The sequence below is a fragment of the Hemitrygon akajei genome, unplaced genomic scaffold, assembly GCF_048418815.1.
Source record: "Hemitrygon akajei unplaced genomic scaffold, sHemAka1.3 Scf000139, whole genome shotgun sequence".
In the NCBI taxonomy this organism is placed as follows: domain Eukaryota; kingdom Metazoa; phylum Chordata; class Chondrichthyes; order Myliobatiformes; family Dasyatidae; genus Hemitrygon; species Hemitrygon akajei.
The window spans coordinates 273,501-297,734 of NW_027332025.1; the positions used below are offsets into that span (position 1 = coordinate 273,501).

The following is a 24,234-nucleotide window of genomic DNA, read 5'->3' on the forward strand; positions in this document are numbered from 1 at the left end:
GCAAGGCTCCGGAGGAATGTGAATAGAAATTAGTGTTTATAAACACAGAACTGATTTAAATGAAATGTGAACATTTCCTGTTTGGGTCTGAATTATGTTTCGGACCGGGATGGGAATTGAGCCGGTGACTCTGTGACCTGGGGGTGGAGGGAAAGGGATCGGGGAAGATATGGTGTGGAAAAATAATCATGTATCTGGGGTAAGTATGGAATAATGTGGGGAATGTGGTGGATGAGTCGGGCAGCGTGTGAGGGGAGAGGAGCAGAGTCACCGGTTCAGGTGGGAGACCCTCCACCCGTCACCTGATCCCGTTTCCCGTTCATATTTTTTCCGCAGATCTGCAGCATCTGCGGGTCACTGCTCTACGTGTACGTGTAGCTTCACCTTTCCCCGTTCAGACAAGTCAGTGAGATCCGGATCTGTCACGTCCTCTCGTTGTGGGTGGACAATGTCTTTTTCTCTGCAATAGTTTCTGCATGTTTCATTCCACTGTTTTGAGGTGCTGAAGTGCAGCCGATGTTTCTGGGTGGCTGACCCGTTTATGTGAGAATTTAGCCTTTTCTATTTATCTGAGCTGCTCATAAATGTGAAAAGTTTAATTCAGCTTCTCTTCAGAATTTCCAAAGCAACAACCCAGTCAGTCAAATAGTTCCACACAATTAAGATAGTTTATTATATCTTTATTTTTTTTCTATTTTTGTACTATATATGTATATTCTTATTTTAAATCACAATTGTTAAAAACTATTGTTATGAATTAGGTTCTACTGCTACCGCAGGGACAACAAATTTCATGACATATGCCGGTGCTATTAAACCTGATTCTGATATTGATATGGGAGACCCACCACCGGTCACCTGATCCCAGTTACCGCAGATCGTAATGTGAGATTGAAGCATTTTCCATATATTTGCTTTCCACAGAAATGACAACAATTCAGTTTCCTTCTGAGGTTCCAGAGCAGAAGCTCAGTCTGTATAATATTTCCACACAATTAAAATGGGAAATTTGTTTATTATCATCATGTACTGAGCTACAGTGGAAATCTTGCCTGACGTACCATCCACACAGACAGATACATTACAACAGTATATTGAGCTGATATACGACAAAACACTCACTGTAACAAAGCATTATGGCTGCAGAGAAAGTGCAGTGCAGATTGACATATGGTGCAGGGTCACGTCGAGTTACATTGTGAGGTTGAGTCCATTTTATCATTCATTTGGCTTGTAACTTCAGACAGGAAGCCATCCTTTAGCCTGGTGTTACGCGCTTTAAGGCTTTTGTATCTCTTCCCCGATGGGGGAGCGGGTTTGCAGCAAGAATGTCCGGGTAATGAGGTTCTTTGAGTACATGGCCTGCTTTTCCAAGGGAGGGGAAGTGTAGGAAGAGTCCATGGAGTGGAGGCTTGTTTCTCTGATGTTCTCTGCTCTCCAAAGTTCTCTGCAGTTCCTTGCAGTCATGGGCAGAGCAGTAGCCATACAAAGGCGTGAAGTATCGACAAGAAGCTCAGAGACCTCGGCCTTCACCCTGCCTTGTGTAGCTGAATCCTGGACTTCCTGTCAGATCGCCGGCAGGTGGTAAGAGTGGGCTCCATCTCCTCTGTCTCTCTGACCCTCAGCACACATACCCCACAGGGTTGTCACTTTGGCCCCCTCCTTTACTCTCTGTGCACCCATGACTTCTGTTGCCACCCACAGCTCCAATCTGCTAATTAAATTTTGCTGACAGCACTACATTGATTGGCCTAATCTCAAATACTGATAACAATCAATCAAATGCCTTCTGACAAGGCTCAGTCCAAATAAACTTTTCACCCTTCTTCAGGAGATTAGTCAGAGGCAGAGCGATAGCAGCAAAGTTCTTACAGAACTTACGGTAACATCTATCCATTCCCAGAAACCTTCTAATAGCCTTCTTAGCAGTCAGAATAAGAACTTGAGAAATTGCCTGGACTTTTGCCTGAACAGGAGCCAACGTGCTTTGACCTACAACATAGCCAAGACAGGTCACACTGGCATGGCCAAATTCACAATTAGCCAAGTTAACTGTAAGGTTGTCCTAGGAAAGCCTGTCAAATAGCTTTTCTACTGCAGAGATATGCTCTTCCCAAGTGCCACTCCCTGTAACTAAGTCATCAATATAGGTATCTGTGTGTTCTAACCCTCGAATTACAAAATCAATCATTCTCTGGGATGTTACTGGAGCATTTTTCCTTCCAAAAGGCAAAACATTGTATTCATACAACCCAGATGGTGTCACAAACGCAGAAATTTCTCTACCTCTGTCCGTCAATGGAACACACCAATGCCCTTTCAACAAATCAATCTTTGTAAGAAATTGGGTTTTCCAGCCTCATCGATGCAATCATCCACTCTAGGGATAGAATAGGCATCTGTTTTTGTTACTGCATTTACCTTTCTATATTCAGTGCAAAATCTAACACTACCATCAGGTTTGGGCACAATAATGCAGGGTGACTCCAATCTCATTTTGAAGGCCAAATAATACCATTCTCCAGCATATACTCAATTCCCTGGTCAGCCAGTTTACACTTTTCTACGTTCATGCTATATGGGTGTTGTTTAATCAGTTTGGCTTGACCAACATCTACATCATGTACTGCGACCGTGGTTTGCTTGGGGACATCGGGAAATAAATCTTTAAACTTCAGAATTAATTCCTTCAGCTGTGGATGTTGCTTTGGCTGCAGATGAGACAACTTGTTAGCAATGTTTTCTGGAACAACCGAGTTCATTAGCCTAACTGGGACCATGTTTGGCTTGTGAAAAGTCTCAGACGAGTCAATTGTTTCATTCTCAGGGTTGCCAGTTTCATTTGTTTTGACAACAACACACACAGATGGTACCTGCTTGTCAAAACAGGCTTTATCATATTTATGTGTACCACCTGTGTTAGTTCAAGTCAGTTGGGTGTTTTAATAACATAATTCACATCATTAATTTGGGAGACTATGTCATACGAATTTCACCTGAAGTGGATTCGTCAACATAAGACAAGCACCTTATCTCCCACCTGGTATTTTCTTTCGCGAGCCCTGTTATCAAACCAACACTTCATTTTGTTTTGAGAAATCTTTAAGTTTTGTCTCGCTAGACTACTAGCTTGGTGTAGTTTATTTTTGAACTTCAAAACATAGCCTAACGAGTTAACATGTACATCCCCATCAATCCACCGTTCCTTTTAACAAGGTCAAAGGTCCCTCTGTGACCAAATACAAGTTCAAATGGAGTAAAGCCCAGTGATTCCTGTACTGACTCTCTTTCTGTGGACAAAAACAAATGTATTCCTTCATCTGGACAAAAGCAAATGTATTCCTTCATCCCAGTCTTTTCCATTTTCAACACAATATGTCTTAATCATTGTTTTGAGGGTAGAATGAAATCTTTCTAAAGCCCCTTGTGATTCTGTATGGTATGCAGATGATGCAATTTGTTTTGCTCCCAGTTCAGAAACTACCTGCTGGAATAATCCAGATGTAAAATTACATCCTCGATCAGACTGGATTTCTTTAGGCAATTCGAATAAACTGAAAATTTTGGTAAGAGCCTTCGCCACAGTTTTAGCTTTAATATTTCTGAGAGGTATTGCCTCTGGGAATCTGGATGCAGTACACATAATAGTTAGCAGAAACTGATGGCCTGCTTTAGTCTTTGGCAATGGGCCAACACAATCCACTATAACTTTGGAAAAGGGTTCACCGAATGCAGGTATAGTCCACTGGGCTGAGCTCATTCGATTTACCCACAACTTGACAAGTGCCTTTTGGAAACTCTTATTCAGGGTAAACATAACTTTATGAGTTAAAGCAAACTGATCTGCTAATCCAGCAGATTCCTGCATAGTGGCAGCATCATTTCCATCTAAATACGTCTTTATGTCATCAGGGATGCACCCTCTGAATTCTTCAATTAAAACCAACTCTTTCAAGCTGTTAAAATCATCATTTACATGTTCAGATGTGCACCAGCGGTCAATGCACACAAATTTCTCATAAGCAAATTCCGTATGTCTGGTTCACAGATTTCTTCAAATTTCTAAACTTTTGCCTGTCTGCTTCTGGGACCAACTCGTAAGCTTTGAGCACAGCCTGGTTCACTATGTCATAATGTGTGGCGCGTGACCATGTGGTTAAGGTGTTTAACTAGCGATCTGAAAGTCATAAGTTCGAGCCTCAGCTGAGGCAGCGTGTGTGTCCTTGAGCAAAGCACTGAACCACACACTGCTCCTGCACATTTATAGCCCAGTGGCGATGATTGGGGGCAGCATAAATAAATAAATAATAAGCTGCTTCAGCAACTGTCAAAGCACAATAGGCTTGCTAAGCCTTCCCCTTAATTACACTTTGTAAGAGAATTTTCTTTCTGCTTTTCTGCCTCTCCAGCCTGAAACTGCCTCTGCCTTTCCGCAGCATCCATCTTTAATTTTTCTAACTTGTACTGGAGCTCAAGCTCACGAGGTTTACTTTCAGGAAACACCTCCAGCTCCTCCACTTTAAACACACCCTCAGATACATAATGTTCAGCTATTACACTCTGCACCTGTGCCCTCCTCATTGTCAATTTCACCTTAGCAAGTATTAACGTTTTAGCAATACTCAATCCTTCTGGTGTCCTCTAATGCCTGAGAGGTTCACATTTCCAGATATCTATCAACATCCATTGCTGCTGATTTTCCACACACAAATAAATCAAAAGGGATTTCCCCAATGAAATCGATATTAAATCAATCCTTAAATTTGTTCATATCCCAGACGCAGGACCCATTTTCTTACAAACCGTAATGCTTTAGAAACGAACCAGCAGCAACAGACTACTCCCAGTGGCCACACATTTTAATTCCATGTCCTATTCCCATTCTGATATGTCTATCCATGGCCTCCTCTACTGTCAAAATTAATCCAAACTCAGGTTGGAGGAACAACACCTTACATACCAGCTGGGTAGCCTCCAACCTGATGGGATGAACATTGGCTTCTCTAACTTCCGTTAATGCCCCTCTTCCCCTTCGTACGCCATCACTGACATATTTAATTGTTTGCCTGTTTTCCATGTCTCCCTGGTGCTTCCCCACCACCTTTCTTTCTCCCGAGGCCTCCTGTCCGATGATCCTTTCCCATCTCCAGCTCTGTATCACTTTCGCCAATCACCTTTCCAGCTCTTAGCTTCATCCCACCCACTCCAGTCTTCTCCTATCATTTCGCATTTCCGCCTCCCCGCATTACATTCAAATCTCTTAGTATCTTTCCTTTCAGTTAGTCCTGACGAAGGGTCTCATCCTGAAACGTTGACAGTTCTTGTCCTTATTGATACTGCCTGGCCTGCTATGTTCCACCAGCATTTTGTGTGTGTTGTTTGAATTTCCAGCATCTGCAGATTTCCTCGTGAGTATTATGTGTATAAATATAACTCCCAAACTATTGAGCTCGGGGGAAACAAGGCTTGGAGTCTTGAGATGGGAAAGTATGAAAGTTCTGTTCAACCACAGAATAGGTGATGAGCGAGAAATATTTGTAATCCAGGGTAAATGTTGAGAGAAGGCAATTATGTCGTATTCCACAGGTTACATGGTGGTAAATTGATACCAACAGTCGCTGTAGATTTTATCTGTCATCCTTCCAAATCCACATACTAATTATCACCCGAAGTGACTTGTCATAATTGGTATCATCTTAATGAATTACCACACCACAGCCAGGCAATGGTTAACACATAAGTGGTCTCCACAGGATACCCCAAATCAGATCCACTCCTATGGGTCAAATGAGGTGACAACCACACATTCGATGTACGGTGAATCGATAATTAGCCCACCCTTGTGGGCAAAGGAAAGTTCCAAACAGTGACCCTTGGCCACTAGTTCCCTGGTTTCGATTCTTCCATTTTTCCTCCTTCGTCTCCGTTTGACTCTGAGTGTCTGTGTCCTCGGTTAAAACTAAACAAGCTGCACGCGATGTAAACAAGCTGCAAGTCAGACACATTTGCCTTCTTAATCTCTCTCTCTCTTAAAATGACAATCCACAGCAAACAAAACCTAGGGATTCATAACAATGGCCACTCCCCATTGTGTGCTGACAGGTGTGCCAGTAGGTGGGATGACTGAGTGAATCCTTTCCCACATTCTCAGCAGGTGAACGGCCTCTCCCCAGTGTGAACTCGCTGATGTACCAGTAGGGTAGATGACTGAGTGAATCCCTTCCCACAGAATGAGCAGGTGAACGGCTTCTCTCCAGTGTGAACTCGCTGATGTACCAGTAGGGTAGATGACTGAGTGAATCCTTTCCCACAGACTGAGCAGGTGAATGGCCTCTGCCCAGTGTGAACTCGCTGATGTACCAGTAGGGTAGATGACTGAGTGAATCCCTTCCCACAGAATGAGCAGGTGAACGGCTTCTCTCCAGTGTGAACTCGCTGATGTACCAGTAGGGTAGATGACTGAGTGAATCCTTTCCCACAGACTGAGCAGGTGAATGGCCTCTGCCCAGTGTGAACTCGCTGATGTACCAGTAGGGTAGATGACTGAGTGAATCCCTTCCCACAGAATGAGCAGGTGAACGGCTTCTCTCCAGTGTGAACTCGCTGATGTACCAGTAGGGTAGATGACTGAGTGAATCCTTTCCCACAGACTGAGCAGGTGAATGGCCTCTGCCCAGTGTGAACTCGCTGATGTACCAATAGGGTAGATGACTGAGTGAATCCTTTCCTACAGACTGAGCAGGTGAATGGCTTCTCCCCAATGTGAACTCGCTGGTGTCTCTGTAGGGTGGATGAGCGAGGGAATCTCTTCCCACATTCTGAGCAGGTGAATGCTTTCTCCCCAGTGTGAACTCGCTGGTGACTCTGTAGTTGGGATAAATGAGTGAATCTCTTCCCACAGACTGAGCAGGTGAACGGCCTCTCCCCAGTGTAAACTCGCAGGTGATTCTGTAGGTGGGATGTATGAGTGAATCCCTTCCCACAGACTGAGCAGGTGAACGGCTTCTCCCCAGTGTAAACTCGCTGGTGTCTCTGTAGGTTAGCTAACCGAGTGAATCCCTTCCCACAGACTGAGCAAGTGAACGGCCTCTCCCCAGTGTGAACTCGCTGATGACTCTGTAGGTGAGATGAATGAGTGAATCTCTTCCCACAGACTGAGCAGGTGAACGGCCTCTCCCCAGTGTAAACTCGCTGGTGTCTCTGTAGGTTAGCTAACCGAGTGAATCCCTTCCCACAGACTGAGCAAGTGAACGGCCTCTCCCCAGTGTGAACTCGCTGATGACTCTGTAGGTGAGATGAATGAGTGAATCCTTTCCCACAGACTGAGCAGGTGAATAGCTTCTCCCCAGTGTGAACTCGCCGGTGTCTCTGTAGGGTGGATGAGCGAGTGAATCTCTTCCCACATTCTGAGCAGGTGAACGCTTTCTCCCCGGTGTGAACTCGCTGGTGACTCTGTAGTTGGGATAAATGAGTGAATCCCTTCCCACAGACTGAGCAGGTGAATGGCTTCTCCCCAGTGTGAACCCGCTGGTGAGCCATTAGGTCAGATGACTGAGTGAATCCTTTCCCAGAAATTCAGCGGATGACCAGCCTCTGCCCAGTGTGGTGTGAACTGATTGGTGTGTCCACAGGTGGGAAGATCGACTGAACCCCTTCCCACACACAGAACATGTGAATGGCCTTGCCCAGTGTGAATTTGCTGATGTACCTTCAATTGTGATAACCGAGTGAATCCATTCCCACTGTCTGAGCAGGTGAAAGGCCTTTCTCCTGTGTAAATTACAGGCGAGCCAGTTGGTCAAATGACCGAGTGAATCCTTCCCCACAGTCTCAGCAGGAAGGATGGTCAATTGGATCCCTTGCTCCACTTCTTAAATATCTCGACAGAGACAACAAAACTGGCGTGCCATGTTTGAGCTTCCTGGAGACAAATTCCTTCTCATTTTTAACCTGTAAAAAGATTTACAAAATCCATCAATGGGTGTAGTTCAACATTTCAGATGAGATCACTTGAGTTGTCAAGGTGTGATCTGGTATCACACTGTTACAGTGAGGTTCAACGAAAGTTGGACAGAGAAATCATCTCCTGACTGGGCAGAGTGCTGGTATCTGGAATGACCATCAAATCCCTGATGCTCTTCCTGTCTCTATAAGAATGGGGCATTTCTGCCGTCTCCTGGCTCAGTTTCACTCTCTCCATTGGTATTATTCCCTGTTCCCACTGAGCTGCATGGGTTCCTCGCCCCACAGTAACTGAAACACTCTCACACAAATAGTTTTTCTTGACATGCAGCTGGGATCTTCTTTTTATGTATTATTAACTTAAAGTGCCACAGTTTTTTAAAAAAATATATTTAATTGTGTTTTTAAGTAATTACAAGTGTGGAAAAAAATGTATATATCCCTTCCCCCCTCCCCTCTAACTTCCCTATATCAAAAGAAGAGAAAGTTAGAAAGAAAGAAAAAGAAAGTGCCTGGTTGTTGGAAGATCTCCACATGCTCCATGGAGTTCTTAATAACTTTAGTATGTATATTTATTTCTTTCCCCAAGTAACCAATTGTTTCATCTTCAGAGCACCTATATATTTAGTCCTGTCTTTTGTAAATAAGGGCACCAAATTTTCAAAAATGTTTCATATTTATCTCTTAAATTATAAGTAATTTTCTCTAATGGAATACAGCCATAGATTTCTTTCTTCCAACAATCTATACTTAAATATGTATCTGATTTCCAAGGAACTGCAATAGCCTTTTTGGCTACTGCCAGTGCAATTTTTATGAATTCTTTCTGATATTTATTTAGTTTGAGTTTCAGTTTTATCCCTTCAATATCACCTCATAAAAGTAATATTGGATTATGAGGACGTTGGATTCCGGTAATTTGTTCCAGTAAAATTCTTAAATTTGTCCAAAAATGTTGAATTTTAGAACAAGACCATGTAGAATGTAAAAATGTACCAGTTTCTTGGTTACATCTGAAACACTGATCAGATAAACTTGGATTTAATTTATTTATTTTTTGTGGTGTAATATATAATTGATGTAGAAAGTTATATTGCACTAATCTTAACCGAACATTTTTTGTATTTGTCATACTATCAAGACATATTCTTGACCAATTTGTTTCTTCAATTTCAATATTCAAATCACTTTCCCATTTTTGTCTTGACTTATGGACTCCTTGTTTAATTGCCTGGTTTTGAATCAAATTATACATACAAGATATAAATTTTTTAATATTTCTTTTTTGAATTAAAATTTCTATTTCATTAGATTTTGGCAATAACATTGTTTAACCTAGATTTTCTCTTATATAAGCCCTTAGTTGAAAGTAACAAAATAAAGTGTTTCTTGATACTTTATATTTATTCTTTAATTGATCGAATGACATTAATATACCTCCTTCAAAACAATCTCCTATGTATCTAATCCCTTTTTGAAACCAATTATATAAAAGTTGATTGTCCATTGGAAAAGGAATAAGTCTATTTTGAATTAAAGATCTCTTTGCTTATAAAGATTTTTTTGTCTCATCATCAACATTTATCTTATTCCATAAATTAATCAAATGTTTTAATATAGAAGCTTCTTTCTTTTCCCGTATCCATTTAGATTCCCATTTATATATAAAATCTTCTGGTACGTTTTCTCCTATTTTATCTAGTTCTATTCTAATCCATGCCAGTTTATCTTTCTCAAAAAAAGATGCAATAAATCTAAGTTGATTTGCTTTATAATAATTCTTAAAATTTGGAAGTTGTAACCCTCCTAGATCAAATTTCTATGTCAATTTTTCCAACGATATTCTTGACATCTTACCTTTCCAGAGAAACCTCCTCACATATTTGTTTAACTCTTGAAAAAACTTCTGGGGTAATTGTATTGGTAATGATTGAAATAAATATTGTAGTCTCGGGAATATATTCATTTTTATAGTATTTACTCTACCTACTAATGTTATTGGTAATGCCATCCATTTATCAAGATCTTCCTGAATTTTTTTCAAAAGTGGTGAATAATTTAATTTGTATAAGTTTTTTATATCATTATCAACTCTTATACCTAAATATTTTATACCATTTGCCGGCCATCTAAATTGAGTTATTAATCGACATTGACTATAATCTCCATTAGTAAGAGGTAAAATTTCACTTTCATCCCAATTTACTTTATAACCTGATATTTTCCCATATTCTTCTAATCTATAAGATAATTTACATAATGAATGCAATGGATCCGTTAAATAAAGTAGAACATCATCAGCAAATAAATTAATCTTGTATTCTTCCTGATTAACTCTGAAACCCTTAATATCTGGGTCCATTCTAATTAATTCAGCTAATGGCTCTATTGCCAACACAAACAAAGCAGGTGATAATGGACAACCTTGCCTAGTTGATCTTGTTAACTGAAATGGTGTCGAAATTTGACCATTTGTCACTACTTTAGCTTTGGGATTAGTATTTAAGGTTTTAATCCATTTTATAAATGATGTTCCTAATCCATATTTTTCCAATACCTTAAATAAAAAATCCCATTCCAATCTTTCAAATGCTTTTTCTGCATCTAAAGCAACTGCCACACTCGTTTCCTCCCACTTTTGCACTAAATGGATTATACTAATTAACCGGGTTACATTATCTGCCAATTGTCTATTTTTGATAAATCCTGTTTGATCCATATGCACTAATTTTGATAAGCATTTAGATAATCTATTAGATAAGATTTTTTTTAAACTTTTTTATTGTTTTCAAATTGTATAATCAGTATTTAATAAAGAAATAGGTCTATATGATGCTGGCTTTAAAAGGTCTCTATCTTTTTCTGGCAATACTATTAAAATAGCTGTTGAAAAAGATTCTGGAAGTCTATGCGTTCTTTCCGCTTGATGTATTAACTCCATAAAGGGAGAAATTAATAAATCTTTAAACTTTTTATAAAATTCAGGTGGAAAACCATCTTCTCCTGGAGATTTATTACTTTGAAGTGATCCCAGAGCTTCTTCAACCTCCTTCACTGTAAAAGGCATACCTAATCCCTTCTGTTCTTCCGTATTTAATTTAAGTGCCACAGTTTTAACGCCATATGAAAAATTCCTGCTGAAATGACTGGTTGGTTCACACAGCTGTCAAAAGGGGTTAGAGTGAATGTTTGTATTATTTCAGGTTCTTGTCACAATCATAGAAAATTTCAACACAGAAACAGGCCCTTTGGGCCATCTAGTTTGTGCTGAACTATTTAAACAGCCCACTCCCACACCTCTACCATCCAGGTACCAACACAAACCTCTTAAATGTTGAAATCGAGCTCGTATGCACCACTTGTGCTGGCTGCTCATTCCACAGCCGGATAACCGTCTGTGTGAAGAAGTTTCCCCTCATGTTCCCCTTAACATTTCACCTTTCACCCTTAACCCATGGCCTCTGGGTTGTCATCCCACCCAATCTTCGTGGAAAAAGCCAGTTTGCATTAACACTATCTGTGCCTCCATATCACAATCAAATCTCCCCTCAATCTTCTGCATTCCAAGGAATAAAGTCCTGATTTGTTCAATCTTTCCTTATAACCCAAGTCCTCCAGACATGGCAACATCCTTGTGAATTTTCTCTGAAATCTCTGAACTTCTTTTACATCTTTCCTGTAGGTAGGTGACCAAAACTGCACACAATACTTCAAATTAGGCCTCACCAATGTCTTCTAGAAGTCAACATAACATCCATCTATTGTTATCAGTACTTTGGTTCATTAAAGGCAATGGGCTGAAATCATTCTTTCCATCCCTATCTACCACTTTCAGTGAATTAAGGACTTGTATTCCCAGGTCCCTTTCTTCCACAACACTCCTCCGTGCCCGACCAATCACTGTGAACGACCTCCCTTGGTAGGTCATACCAAAGTGCAACAACTCACACTGGTCTGCATTAAATTCCATTTTCCATTTCTAAAACCATTTTCCCATCTGGTCCGGATCACACTGCAAGCCATGATAGTCTTCTCGGAGTCCGCTAAACCCCTAGTCTTGTTGTCATCCACAAATTTGCTGATCCAGTTAACCACACTATCATCCAGATTACAGATATAGATGACAAACAACAACAGATCCAGATCTAAACATAGTCTAACAATTTAACAGGTACATCCCCATCAATCCATTGTTCCTTTAACAAGGACAAAGGTCCCCTCACTCTACAACCAAGTACAAGTTCAAATGGAGTAAATCCCAGTGATTATTGTACCAACTCTCTTACTGTGAACAAAAGCAAATGTATTCCTTCATTCCAGTCTTTTCCATTTTCAACACAATATGTCTTAATCATTGTTTTGAGGGCAGAATGAAATCTTTCCAAAGCCCCTTGTGATTCTGGATGGTATGCAAATGTTGTAATTTGTTTAGTTCCCAGTTCATAAACTACCTGCTGGAATAACCCAGATGTAAAATTACTTCCTTGATCAGACTGGATTTCATTCGGCAAACCAAATAAAGTAAAAAAAAAACTTGGTAATAGCCTTCGCCAGTTTTACCTTTATTATTTCTGAGAGGTATTGCCTCTGGGAATCTGGATGCAGTACACATAATAGTTAGCAGATACTGACGGCCAGCTTTAGTCTTTGGCAAAGGGCCAGCACAATCCACTATAAATTTTGAAGAGGACTCACCAAATGCAGGTTTAGACTGCAGTGGGGCCACTGGGGTGACCTGATTAGGTTTACCCACAACTTAACAAGTGTGATAGGTTCTGCGAAAGGTCACAACATCTGTCCTCAAATTAGGCCAGTAACATTTTTTTGATAATCCTGTTTAGTTTTATTCACTCCAAAATGTCGACGTAAGGGTATACTGTGGGCCAAAGTTAAAATTTCAGTCCTATAAACTTTAGGAACTACAACTTGGTGAACAATTGCCCATTCCTCACTCGAAGGTACAGCAGGTGGCCTCCACTTCCTCATTAGCACTCCATCCTTGAGATAATAGATAGATAGATAGATAGATAGATAGATAGATAGATACTTTATTCATCCCCATGGGGAAATTCAACATTTTTTCCAATGTCCCATACACTTGTTGTAGCAAAAACTCATTACATACAATACTTAACTCAGTAATAATATGATATGCATCTAAATCACTAACTCAAAAAGCATTAATAATAGCTTTAAAAAAAAGTTCTTAAGTCCTGGCAGTTGAATTGTAAAGCCTAATGGCATTGGGGAGTATTGACCTCTTCATCCTGTCTGAGGAGCATTGCATCGACAGTAACCTGTCGCTGAAACTGCTTCTCTGTCTCTGGATGGTGCTATGTAGAGGATGTTCAGGGTTTTCCCTACTGGCACTTTCTTAATCTCATCATCTGAGAGAGCTGTTTCTTTTAAAGCTTCAATATCAGGGTCTTCGTTCTGTTCTGCTATAAACTCCTTCCTAGACAGGGATAAATCTTTCTCATCAGACTTACTACCTGAATCCTGTTGAAACAATGAAGGCAGAAAAGTCCCTGACTGGTCTTCATAACCTGCATCCCGATTTTGGCTATCATGGGTATCAGAATCATGCTGCACAGAACCGTCTGCGTCAGCAGACTGTTTAGCCATACTTCAAGTTACTGTGCAGGAAGGATAAATGTTAAAATCCATCTGTGGGTCGTCAGTGGTTGGGTTAGTTGTCAACTGCACTGCAGGAACAACTTTACCATCTGCCAGGTCATTCCCTAACAGCAAAGTAATATCTCCCACCGGTAAACTGGAGCATAATCTGATCTTAACAGGTCCCGAAACCAATCCTGACAGTAAAGTTACCTTGTGCAATGGCACGGAAACCATGCCGCCCCCAATGCCTTTAATAAGATTTACCTCAGCAGTGTCAGTCTCATTACCAAACTTTAGAACACTGTCTAACGTACAGACAGACAGACATACTTTATTGATCCCGAGGGAAATTGGGTTTGGTTACAGCCGCACCAACCAAGAATAGTGAAGAAATATAGCAATATAAAACCATAAATAATTAAATAATAATAAGTTAATCATGCAAGTGGAAATAAGTCCAGGACCAGCCTATTGGCTCTGGGTGACTGACACTCCGAGGGAGGAGTTGTAAAGTTTGATGGCCAGAGGTAGGAATGACTTCCTAGGACACTCAGTGTTACATCTCGGTGGAATGAGTCTCTGGCTGAATGTACTCCTGTGTCTAACCAGTACATTAAGGAGTGGATGGGAGTCATTGTTCAAGATGGCATGCAACTTGGACAGCATCCTCTTTTCAGACACCACCGTCAGAGAGTCCAGTTCCACCCCCACAACATCACTGGCCTTATGAGTTTGTTGATACTGCTACCCTAGCCTGCTGCCCCAGCACACAACAGCAAATATTATAGCACTGGCCACCACAGCCTCCTAGAACGAGTAACTGAGGAGCCCCAGTAACTCGAAGAATTTTCACTGGTACCGGGGTTGACCATTCATTTACTAATACAATCCCATCTGACATAAAATGTTCGAATCCTTTCTTAACTCAGACCTTAACTGAGCCTCAACAGAATGTTCAGAACCCTGTGGGTTTATAGGTGCTTCAACAGACTGAACACAGGCATTTGGGACTGCCTCCTTTTCATTTTTCTTCTTCAGGACAGAACAATTAGCCATCACATAACCAGCTTTCCTACAACAGTAACAAGTAAGACCAGAATATTTCTCCTTCAACTGCTTCCCTTCATCCTTACTCTTATCACTAGTCCAAACTTTAATTTCTGGTTTGCCCTGGTTATCCCTGCTACTCTTTTGGAAGCTCTTATTCGGGATAAACTTAACCTTAGGAGTTAAAGCAAACTCATCTGCTAATCTAGCAGACTCCTGCAAAGTGGCAGCATCCTTTTCATTTAAATATGTCTTTATGTCATCAGGGACGCACCTTTCGAATTCTTCAATTAAAACCAACTCTTTCTATCTGTGAAATCATCATTTATATTTTTATACATGCACCTGTGGTCAAAACACACAGACTTCTGAGAAGCAAATGCCAGATAAGTCTGATTCACAAATTTCCAAATTTTTTCCTGTGTGATTCTGGGACCAACTCGTAAGCTTTGAGCACAGCCTGTTTCACTATGTCATAATCAGCTGCTTCATCAACTATCAAAGCAGAATAGGCCATGGCCTCCTCTACTGTCAAGATGAAGCCACACTCAGGTTGGAGGAACAACACCTTATCTACCGGTAGCCTCCAACCTGATGGCGTGAACATTGACTTTTCTAACTTCCGTTAACACCACTCCTCACCTTCTCACCCCATCCGTGATATATTTAGATATTTTGTTCCCTCTTTCTCTGCCCATCACTCTGCCTGTTCTCCATCTCCCTCTGGTGCCCCCCTCCCCCTTTCTTTCTCCCTAGGCCTCCCGTCCCATGATGCTGTCCGTTCTCCAGTTTTGTATCCCTTTTGCCAATCACCTTTCCGGCTCTCAGCTTCACCCCACCCCCTCCGGTCTTCTGTCTTTCACATTTCCCCCTCCCCCTCCTACTTTCAAATCTCTTACTATCTTTCCTTTCAGTTAGTCCTGATGAAGGGACTCGGCCCGAAATGTCGACAGTGCTTCTCCTTATAGATGCTGCCTGGCCTGCTGTGTTCCACCAGCATTTTGTGTGTGTTGCCCAAACTATTGAGCTCGGGGGAATCAAGGCTTAGAGTCTTGAGATGGTAAAGTAGGCAAGTTCAATTTATCCACAGAATAGGTGATGAGAGAGATATTTGTAATCCAGGGTAAATGTTGAGAGAAGGCAATTATGTCAAATTCCTCAGGTTCCATGGTGGCAAAATGAGAGAACAGTCGCTGTAGATTTTATCTGTCATCATTCCAAAATCTCACATACTAATTATCACACAAAGTGACTTGTCACAAGGGGTATCATCTTCAAGTGAATTACCACACCACACCCAGGCAAGGGTTAACACATCAGCAGTCTTCACAGGATACCCCAAATCAGATCCACTCCTATGGATCAAACGAGGTGACAACCACACATTCGATGTACGGTGAATCGATGATTAATCCACCCTTGTGGGCATAGGAAAGTTCCAAACAGTGATCCTTGGCCATTAGTTCCCTGGTTTTCATCCTTCCATTTTACCTCTTTCATCTCCGTCTGACTCTTGAGTGTCTGTGTCCTCGCTTAAAACTAAACAAGCTGCAAATCAGACTGAATCACCTTAATATCTCTCTCTCAGAATGACAGCCTACAGCAAACGAAACCTAGCGATTCATAACAATGGCCACTCCCCATTGTGAACTGACTGGTGTGCCAGCAGTTGGGATGACTGAGTGAATGCTATCCCACATTCTGAGCAGATGAACGGCTTCTCCTCGGTGTGAACGCGCTGATGTCTCTGTAGGCTGGATAAATAAATGAATCCCTTCCCACAGTCTGAGCAGGTGAACGGTTTCTCCCCAGTGTGAACTCGCTGGTGACTCTGTAGGGTGGATGACTGAGTGAATCCCTTCCCACAGACTGTGCAGGTGAACGGCTTCTCCCCAGTGTGAATTTGCAGATGTCTCTGTAGGCTGGATAAATGAGTGAATCTCTTCCTACAGACTGAGCAGGTGAACGGCTTCTCCCCAGTGTGAACTCGCTGGTGACTCTGTAGGGTGGATGACTGAGTGAATCCCTTCCCACAGACTGAGCAGGTGAACGGCTTCTCCCCAGTGTGAATTTGCTGGTGTCTCTGTAGGGTGGATGAATCAGTGAATCTCTTCCCACAGACTGAACAGGTGAACGGCTTCTCCCCAGTGTGAACTCGCTGGTGTCTCTGTAGGGTGGATGACTGAGTGAATCTCTTCCCACATTCTGAGCAGGTGAACGGTTTCTCCCCAGTGTGAACTCGCTGGTGACTCTGTAGGGTGGATAACTGAGTGAATCTCCTCCCACAGACTGAGCAAGTGAATGGCTTCTCCCCAGTGTGAACTTGCTGATGTCTCTGTAGGGTGGATAACTCAGTGAATCCTTTCCCACATTCTGAGCAGGAGTATGGCCTCTCCCCAGTGTGAACTCGCTGATGACTTTGTAGGTTGGATAACTCAGTGAATCTCTTCCCACATTCTGAGCAGGTAAACGGCTTCTCCCCAGTGTGAACTCGCTGATGACTCTGTAGGTTGGATAACTCAGTGAATCCCTTCCCACATTCTGAGCAGGTGAACGGCCTCTCCCCAGTGTGAACTCGCTGATGACTCTGGAGGTGGGATAACCGAGTGAATCTCTTCTTACAGACTGAGCAGGTGAATGGCCTCTCCCCAGTGTGAACTCGCTGATGTACCAGTAGGGTGGATGACTCAGTGAATCCCTTCCCACAGACTGAACAGGTGTACGGCTTCTCCCCAGTGTGAACTCGCTGATGTTTCCATAGCGTGGAAGAGTGAGTGAATCTCTTCTCACAGACTGAGCAGGTGTACAGCTGCTCCCTGGTGTGAACTTGCTGGTGAGCCATTAGGTCAGATGACTGAGTGAATCCTTTCCCAGAAGTTCAGCAGATGGCCAACCTCTGCCCGGTGTGGTGTGAACTGACTGGTGTGTCCACAGGAGGGAAGACCGACTGAATCCTTTCTCACACACAGAACAGATGAATGGCCTTGGCCAATGTGAACTTGTTGATGTAGCTTCAATTGTGATAACTGAGTGAATCCACTCCCACTGTCTGAGCAGGTGAACAGCCTTTCTCCTGTGTAAAATGACGGTTGGTCAAATGAAGAACGGTCGATTGAATCCCTTGCCCCATTTCTTAAACATCTAGACAGAGACAACAAAACTGGCATGCCATGTTTGAGATTCCTGGAGACAAATTCCTTCTCATTTTTAACCTGTAAAAAGATTTATAAAATCCATCAATGGGTGTAGGACAACATTACAGATGAGATTACTTGAGTTGCAGTTACAGTGAGGTTCTACCCAAGTTGGACAGAGAAATCATCTCCTGACTGGGCAGAGTGCTGGTATCTGGAATGACCATCAATTCCCTGATGCTCTTCCTGTCTCTAAAAGAATGGGGCATTTCTGCTGTCTCCAATTTGTGCCTTGGCTCAGTTTGACTCTCTCCATTGGTATTATTCCCTGCTCCTGCTGAGCTGCATGGGTGCCTGGCCCCACAGTAACTGAAACAGTCTCACGCAAACAATCTTTCTTGACATGCAGCTGGGATCTTCTTTTATGTATTATTAACTTAAAGTGCCACAATTTTAAAGCCATATAAAAAAAATCCTGCTAAAATGAATGGTTGGTCCACACAGCTGTTAAAAGATCTTAGAGTGAATTTTTGTAATATTTCAGGTTCTTGTAGAAAAGTACAACACAGAAACAGGCCCTTTGGGCCGTCTAGTTTGTGCTGAACTATTTAAATTGCCCACTCCCATATCCCTACCATCCAGGTACCTATACGAACCTCTTAAATATTGAAATTGAGCTCACATGCACCACTCATGATGGCTGTTCATTCCACACCCGGATGACCGTCTGTGTGAAGAAGTTTCCCCTCATGTTCCCCTTAACATTTCACCTTTCACGCTTAACCCATGGCCACTGGTTGTAGTCCCACATCAATCAGTGGTAAAAGCCAGCTTGAATTTACACCTTCACTTTAGTTGAAAATACTCAAAGGGCGCTTTCTAAATGGTCACCTATGTTGATGTCATTGACAGGTCGAATAAATGCTATAAAAATGGTTATTCTAATGAAATTTTTATATATATTTCAAGCAGTTGCCTCTTTTGTTCCAAAAACATTTTTTGATAAAATAGATTCTTTGATTTTATCTTAGGTTTGGAATAATAAAAGCTCTAGAGTAAATAAACTTTCATTACAAAAATCAAAAAAGATGGAGGACTGGCTTTACCAAACTTTAGATTTTATTATTGGGCAATTAATATTAGTTATATTACTTTTTGGATTTATGATACAGACGACCAAGATCACCCTTCATGGTTACAGTTGGAGGAAAATTCAGTAATGGGGTTTTCGTTAGCTTCTTTATTAGGAGCTCCTCTTCCGTTTTTGTTCTCCAGAATAGGTAGACAAGCTCTTAACCCTATTCTTAAACATACTTTAAAAATTTGGTTTCAATTTCGTAGATTTTTTAAATTAAATGATTCTTTACTTCCTCGTAATATTTATTCTAATTTCTTTTTTATACCATCAACTTTAAATAAGGCTTTTTTAACATGGAAGATTAAGGGAATTAAAACTTTTTTAGATTTGTTTTTACAAGACTGTTTAATGTCTTTCTCACAGTTAATGGATAAATATGATATCTCTAATACACATTTTTTCAGGTATTTACAGGTTAGGAATTTCTTACGCGATTTTTTACCGTATTACCCCTTGGCCTGCTGTTCAAATTTGGCTTATGTTATTTTTCAGTTTAAACCTTTTCAAAAACGATTAGTAGCTATCATTTATAAACAGTTAATGAATGCTCGCATGTCGCCTAATGATACGTACCTGGGAAGTAGAACTTCAACATTCACTTTCAAATAATCAATGGAGTAAAATTTATTATTTAGTCAATAGTTCATTTATCTGCGCACGACATATCTTAATGCAATTTAAGATAGTACATAGGGCACATATGTCCAAAGATAAATTGGTGCATATATTTCCGAATATAAGCCCTATTTGTGACAGATGTAACACAGAAATGGCTACTTTAACTCATATGTTTTGGTCATGTGTAAGTTTAAATCATTTTTGGAGGGATGTGTTTGGAATATTATCTAAAGTTATAGATATGGATGTTCAACCTAATCCACTTACAGCAATTTTTGGGATTATTCCAGAGGAAGCAAGCAAAGTGTCTGCTTCCACCCAACATGTGATGGCTTTTTCAACTTTACTGCCTAGGAGAGCTATTTTGCTACATTGGAAAGAATCTAACCCACCTACTGTTTTCTATTGGCTCTCCTCCATTATGTCATGTCTAAGCTTGGAGAAAATTAGAAGCCGAACATTTGATCCATCCTTTAATTTTGAACAATTCTGGCGACCTTTTATTCAATATTTTCACATGATTTAATTTATTTTTATTTATTTATTTTTTAAATTCTCTTTGGGGAAAATCCTTATCCATGATGGTTTGGAGATGACTGGAAGGATGTGTTTTTTTTTCTCTCTCTGTTTTCTTTAATTTTATCCTCAATTGGACTGCCCAATCTGTCTTTTTCTTTCCTTTTTTTTCTCTTTCTTTTTTTTGTTTTTTGTTTCAGTTTAGTTAGTGGGTTTTTTTTCCTTATCAATAAAATCTCCAATCCTTTTTTTATGATTATTATGAGGAGTTGTAGTTTTTTTTACCATTGTATATATAACAGCATAATATTTTACTTATTTGATTTTGATATTATATAATTTTTGTTTTTACTATTGCTGTTTATATGTCTTTTATATTACCTACTTGTTAAACTCCTCTTCTGATTTGTATATTCTTTATTTGGAAATCAGTAAAAAAGATTGCAAAATGAATTTACACCATTCTTTGCCCCTCTTTCACAATCAAATCGCCCCTCAATCTTCGACATTCCAAGGAATAAAGTCCTGAGAAGATGAACTGATCTCTAAAAGTCATGAAGTTAAAGATGAAACATTATTTTCAACATTTTAAGCAAGATTAGAGTATTACTTTTGTTTTTACAATTTCAGAGTGGAAAAAAAAAGGAAAGGAGCACCATGCAAAAGTTTGGGAACCCCAAGAGATTTGAGCTCTCAGATAACTTTTACCAAGGTCTCAGACCTTAATTAGCTTGTTAGAGCAATGGCATGTTCACAGTCTTCATTAGGAAAAGCCAGATGTTGCAAATTTCAAAGCTCTATAAATACCCTGACTCCACAAACCTCGTCCCAACAATCAGAGCCATGGGCTCCTCTAAGTCCCTGCCTAGCACTCTGAAAATTAAAATGCATGATGCAGGAGAAGACTATAAGAAGATAGCAAAGCATTTTCAGGTAGCCATTACGTCAGTTCGTAATGTAGTTAAGAAATGGCAGTTAACAGGTACAGTGGAGGTCAAGTTGAGGTCTAGAAGACCAAGAAATCCTTCTGCGAGAACTGCTCGTAGGATTACCAGAAAGGGAAATCAAAACCCCCGTTTGACTGCAAAAGACCTTCAGGAATATTTAGCCGACTCTGAAGTGGTGGTGCACTGCTCTACTGCGCAGGGATACCTACGCTTGAGTGCTAGGCAGGGACACCTATGACTTTCATGGAAGAAACATCAGAAGAAAACCTTTCCTGTGCCCTCGCCACAAAATTCAGCTTCAGATATTTGCAAAGGAACATCTAAACAAGCCTTATGCATTTTGGAAACAAGTCCTCTGGACTGATGAAGTTAAAAAAGAACTGTTTGGCTGCAATGAGCAAAGGTATGTTTGGAGAAAAAAGGGTGCAGAATTTCATGAAAAGAACACCTCTCCCAACTGTTAAGCACGGGGGTGGATTGATCATGCTTTGGGCTTGTGTTGCAGCCAGTGGCACGGGGAACATTTCACTGGTAGAGGGAAGACTGAATTCCATTCAATGCCAGCAAATTCTGGAAGCAAACATCACACCGTCTGTAAAAAAGCTGAAAATTAAAAGAGGATGGCTTCTACAACAGGATAATGATCCTAAATGCACTTCAAAATCCACAATGGACTACCTCAGGAAGCGCAAGCTGAACATTTTGCCATGGACCTCACAGTCCCCCGGCCTAAACATCATTGAAAATCTGTGGATAGACCTCAAAAGAGCAGTGCATGCAAGACGGCCCAAGAATCTCACAGAACTAGAAGCCTTTTGCAAGGAAGAATGGGCAAAAATCCCCAAACAAGAATTGAAAGACTCTTAGCTGGCTACAGAAAGCATTTAGAAGCTGTGATACTTGCCAAAGGGGTTGCTACTAAGTACTGACCATGCAGGGTGCCCAAACTTTCACTTCAGGCCCTTTTCCTTTTTTATTATTTTGAAACTGTAAATGATGGATACAAAAGAGTAATCTTGCTTAAAATATTAAAGAGTGTGTCATCTTTAACTTTATGCCTTTTGGAAATCAGGTCTTTGTTTTACTCGCTTAGCTATTCACAGGAACAGAAAGGTGCCCAAATTTTTGCATGTCACTGTATGCAATTTTCTTGCTAAATGATGCTTTAAAAAGTCGGACTTCCAAATATCACTCCCCTTCTTTCCACTTGCAAATTCTCCAGCAATTTTTGCATCACCACAATACACACAGGTAACACCAGTTTCTGTATTGGACATACATATTTCCCCTGAACCCTCCCTCAGGTGACTGACGGTGATGAACTTGGTGATGCCAATGAATATGAAGGGAAGGGCAAGTAGTCTGTCTCATTGGAGTCTGGCACATTTGTGATCTGAAAGCTACTTGTTGCCCAGGGCAAAGTTGTTTGATATCATTATGTACCCAGACAGAATAGGTCAAAACATATCCTTACGTGTAGAAAACTCCAGAACAAGCAACACACACAAAATGCTGGAGAACTCAGCAGGCCGGGCAGCGTCTATGGGAAAGAGTACTAATGCTGAGTTCCTCCGGCATTTTGTGTGAAATTCCTCCGGATTTCCAGCAGCTGCGGTTTTCTCTTGCTGCGGTTGGAGGCAGAACAAAGGTGATTTTCTCAACAGCTGATAGAAAGATTTTGTTCTCTTTTTCCGAGTTCCTATTCCTTGCATTCAGATTGCTCGAGCTCAGCTCTGTTTGTGAGATCTATCTGCTCCCATTCCCTGATTAGCCGGAAGCTCCCCGGGGCCCGCGTACGGATCGTGGGGCTGAGAGAGAGGAAAAAGACCTGGTCTGTGCCGAGTTTGCGGGCCACAGTCTCCGGTTCTCACAGCAATTGTCAGTCAATTAGAGTCGAAAAAGCCCTTACCTTTCCGCTCCTCCCGACATTTTGTATACTGCGCGCATGCGTAGTTATCGGAGACGGCAGCAACCCTGCGCCTGCGCATTTGATCGGTGCTTCAAACAACAGCGAAATTTTAATCGCGCGGCTTTATGGGTAGTCACGGTGCCATTAAAAAGTTCTGCAAGCTTCGGTTTCATGTCCATATCTCAGTTTTTTTTTGTGTGTAGAAAACTCAGCAGCTTTCTTAACGCAGAAAGCGACTCCCATAAACGATATACTCAATATCAACAGGCATTTCGTTGTATCTAATGCCAAAGTTCACTCCCCTTACAAATGCAGATGTGAAACAAAAGAGATTCTGCAGTTGCTGGAAACACAAAGACGCACACACACACAATACTGAAGGAGCTCTGCAGTTCAGGCAGCAACTAAGCAGAGGAATACACAGTCTAGACATGCTGAAGGGGCTCGGATTAAATGCTGCCCATTTATTCCTCTCCACATTTGCTGCCTGACCTGCTGATTACTGCAATGTTTTGTAGAAATTAACCATTTTGTTTTTCAATTAACCAGTTTCCAAATGTTTCTCATCTTTCATTCATAGCCACATCCTGCTGATCTGGTTCCCCTTCCTCCTAATGCTCATAACCTCCAGACCCCATCTCTTTCCAGAGCCCCAAAGCCCTGATTGGTGCTCTTTGGTTTCTGACTCTGCTCCACTGAAGATTCACTCGATAGTCTGCTGTCAGGCTTTAGAGGTGCATTGCAGCAACCCAGCTGTCTGAGGCACAGTCCTTTGAAATTGGTGAAAATGACACAAAATTTGAAAAGAGCAGGGAAATAGGAGTTTAACCACCTTAGTCCAGAGCCCTGGGGAAGGTCAAATACTCAGCGAGCTCATCGTGTTAATTAGCCTGGGGAAAATCATGCAGGAAATTCATGCAGGTGTATAAGATGATGAGAGGCATTGATCGTGTGAAAAGTCAGAGGCTTTTTCCCCCCAGGGCTGAGATGGATAACACGTGGGGGGCATAGTTAAGGTGCTTGGAAGTAGTTCAATGGAGGTTTCAGAGATATATTTTTTTATACAGATGGTGGTGGGTGTGTGGACTGCACTGCCAGCGACGGTGGTACAGACGGGTACAATTGAGTCTTTTAAGAAAATCTTAGAGAGGTACATGGAGCTTAGGAAAATAGAGGGTTCTGTCGTAGGGTAATTCTAGGCATTTTCTAGAGTTGGTTGCTGTGGGCCGAAGGGCCTGTAATTTGCTGCAGATTTCGCTGATTCTAAGAAATTCAAGGGAAATCTCTTCTCCCACGGAGTGGTGACAAGTTGCAACAGGGAGAGTGAGAGATAATTTTTAAAAT

The 24,234-nt window shown here is 41.3% G+C and overlaps 1 protein-coding gene across 1 annotated transcript in view; it reads right to left on the minus strand.

Moving 5' to 3' along the window:
• LOC140723819 (uncharacterized) overlaps nt 1-22,934 on the minus strand; it is a 245,928-nt gene extending 222,994 nt beyond the window's left edge. The window contains exons 1-3 of the mRNA XM_073038356.1: nt 22,891-22,934; nt 16,411-17,840; nt 6,193-6,650 (exon numbers count right to left, since the gene is read on the minus strand). Of these exons, the coding sequence (XP_072894457.1) occupies nt 6,193-6,650; nt 16,411-17,470 (1,518 nt within the window). The 5' untranslated portion in view covers nt 17,471-17,840; nt 22,891-22,934. The remainder of the gene's footprint in view (nt 1-6,192; nt 6,651-16,410; nt 17,841-22,890) is intronic.
• Between the last annotated feature and the right edge of the window lie 1,300 nt (nt 22,935-24,234).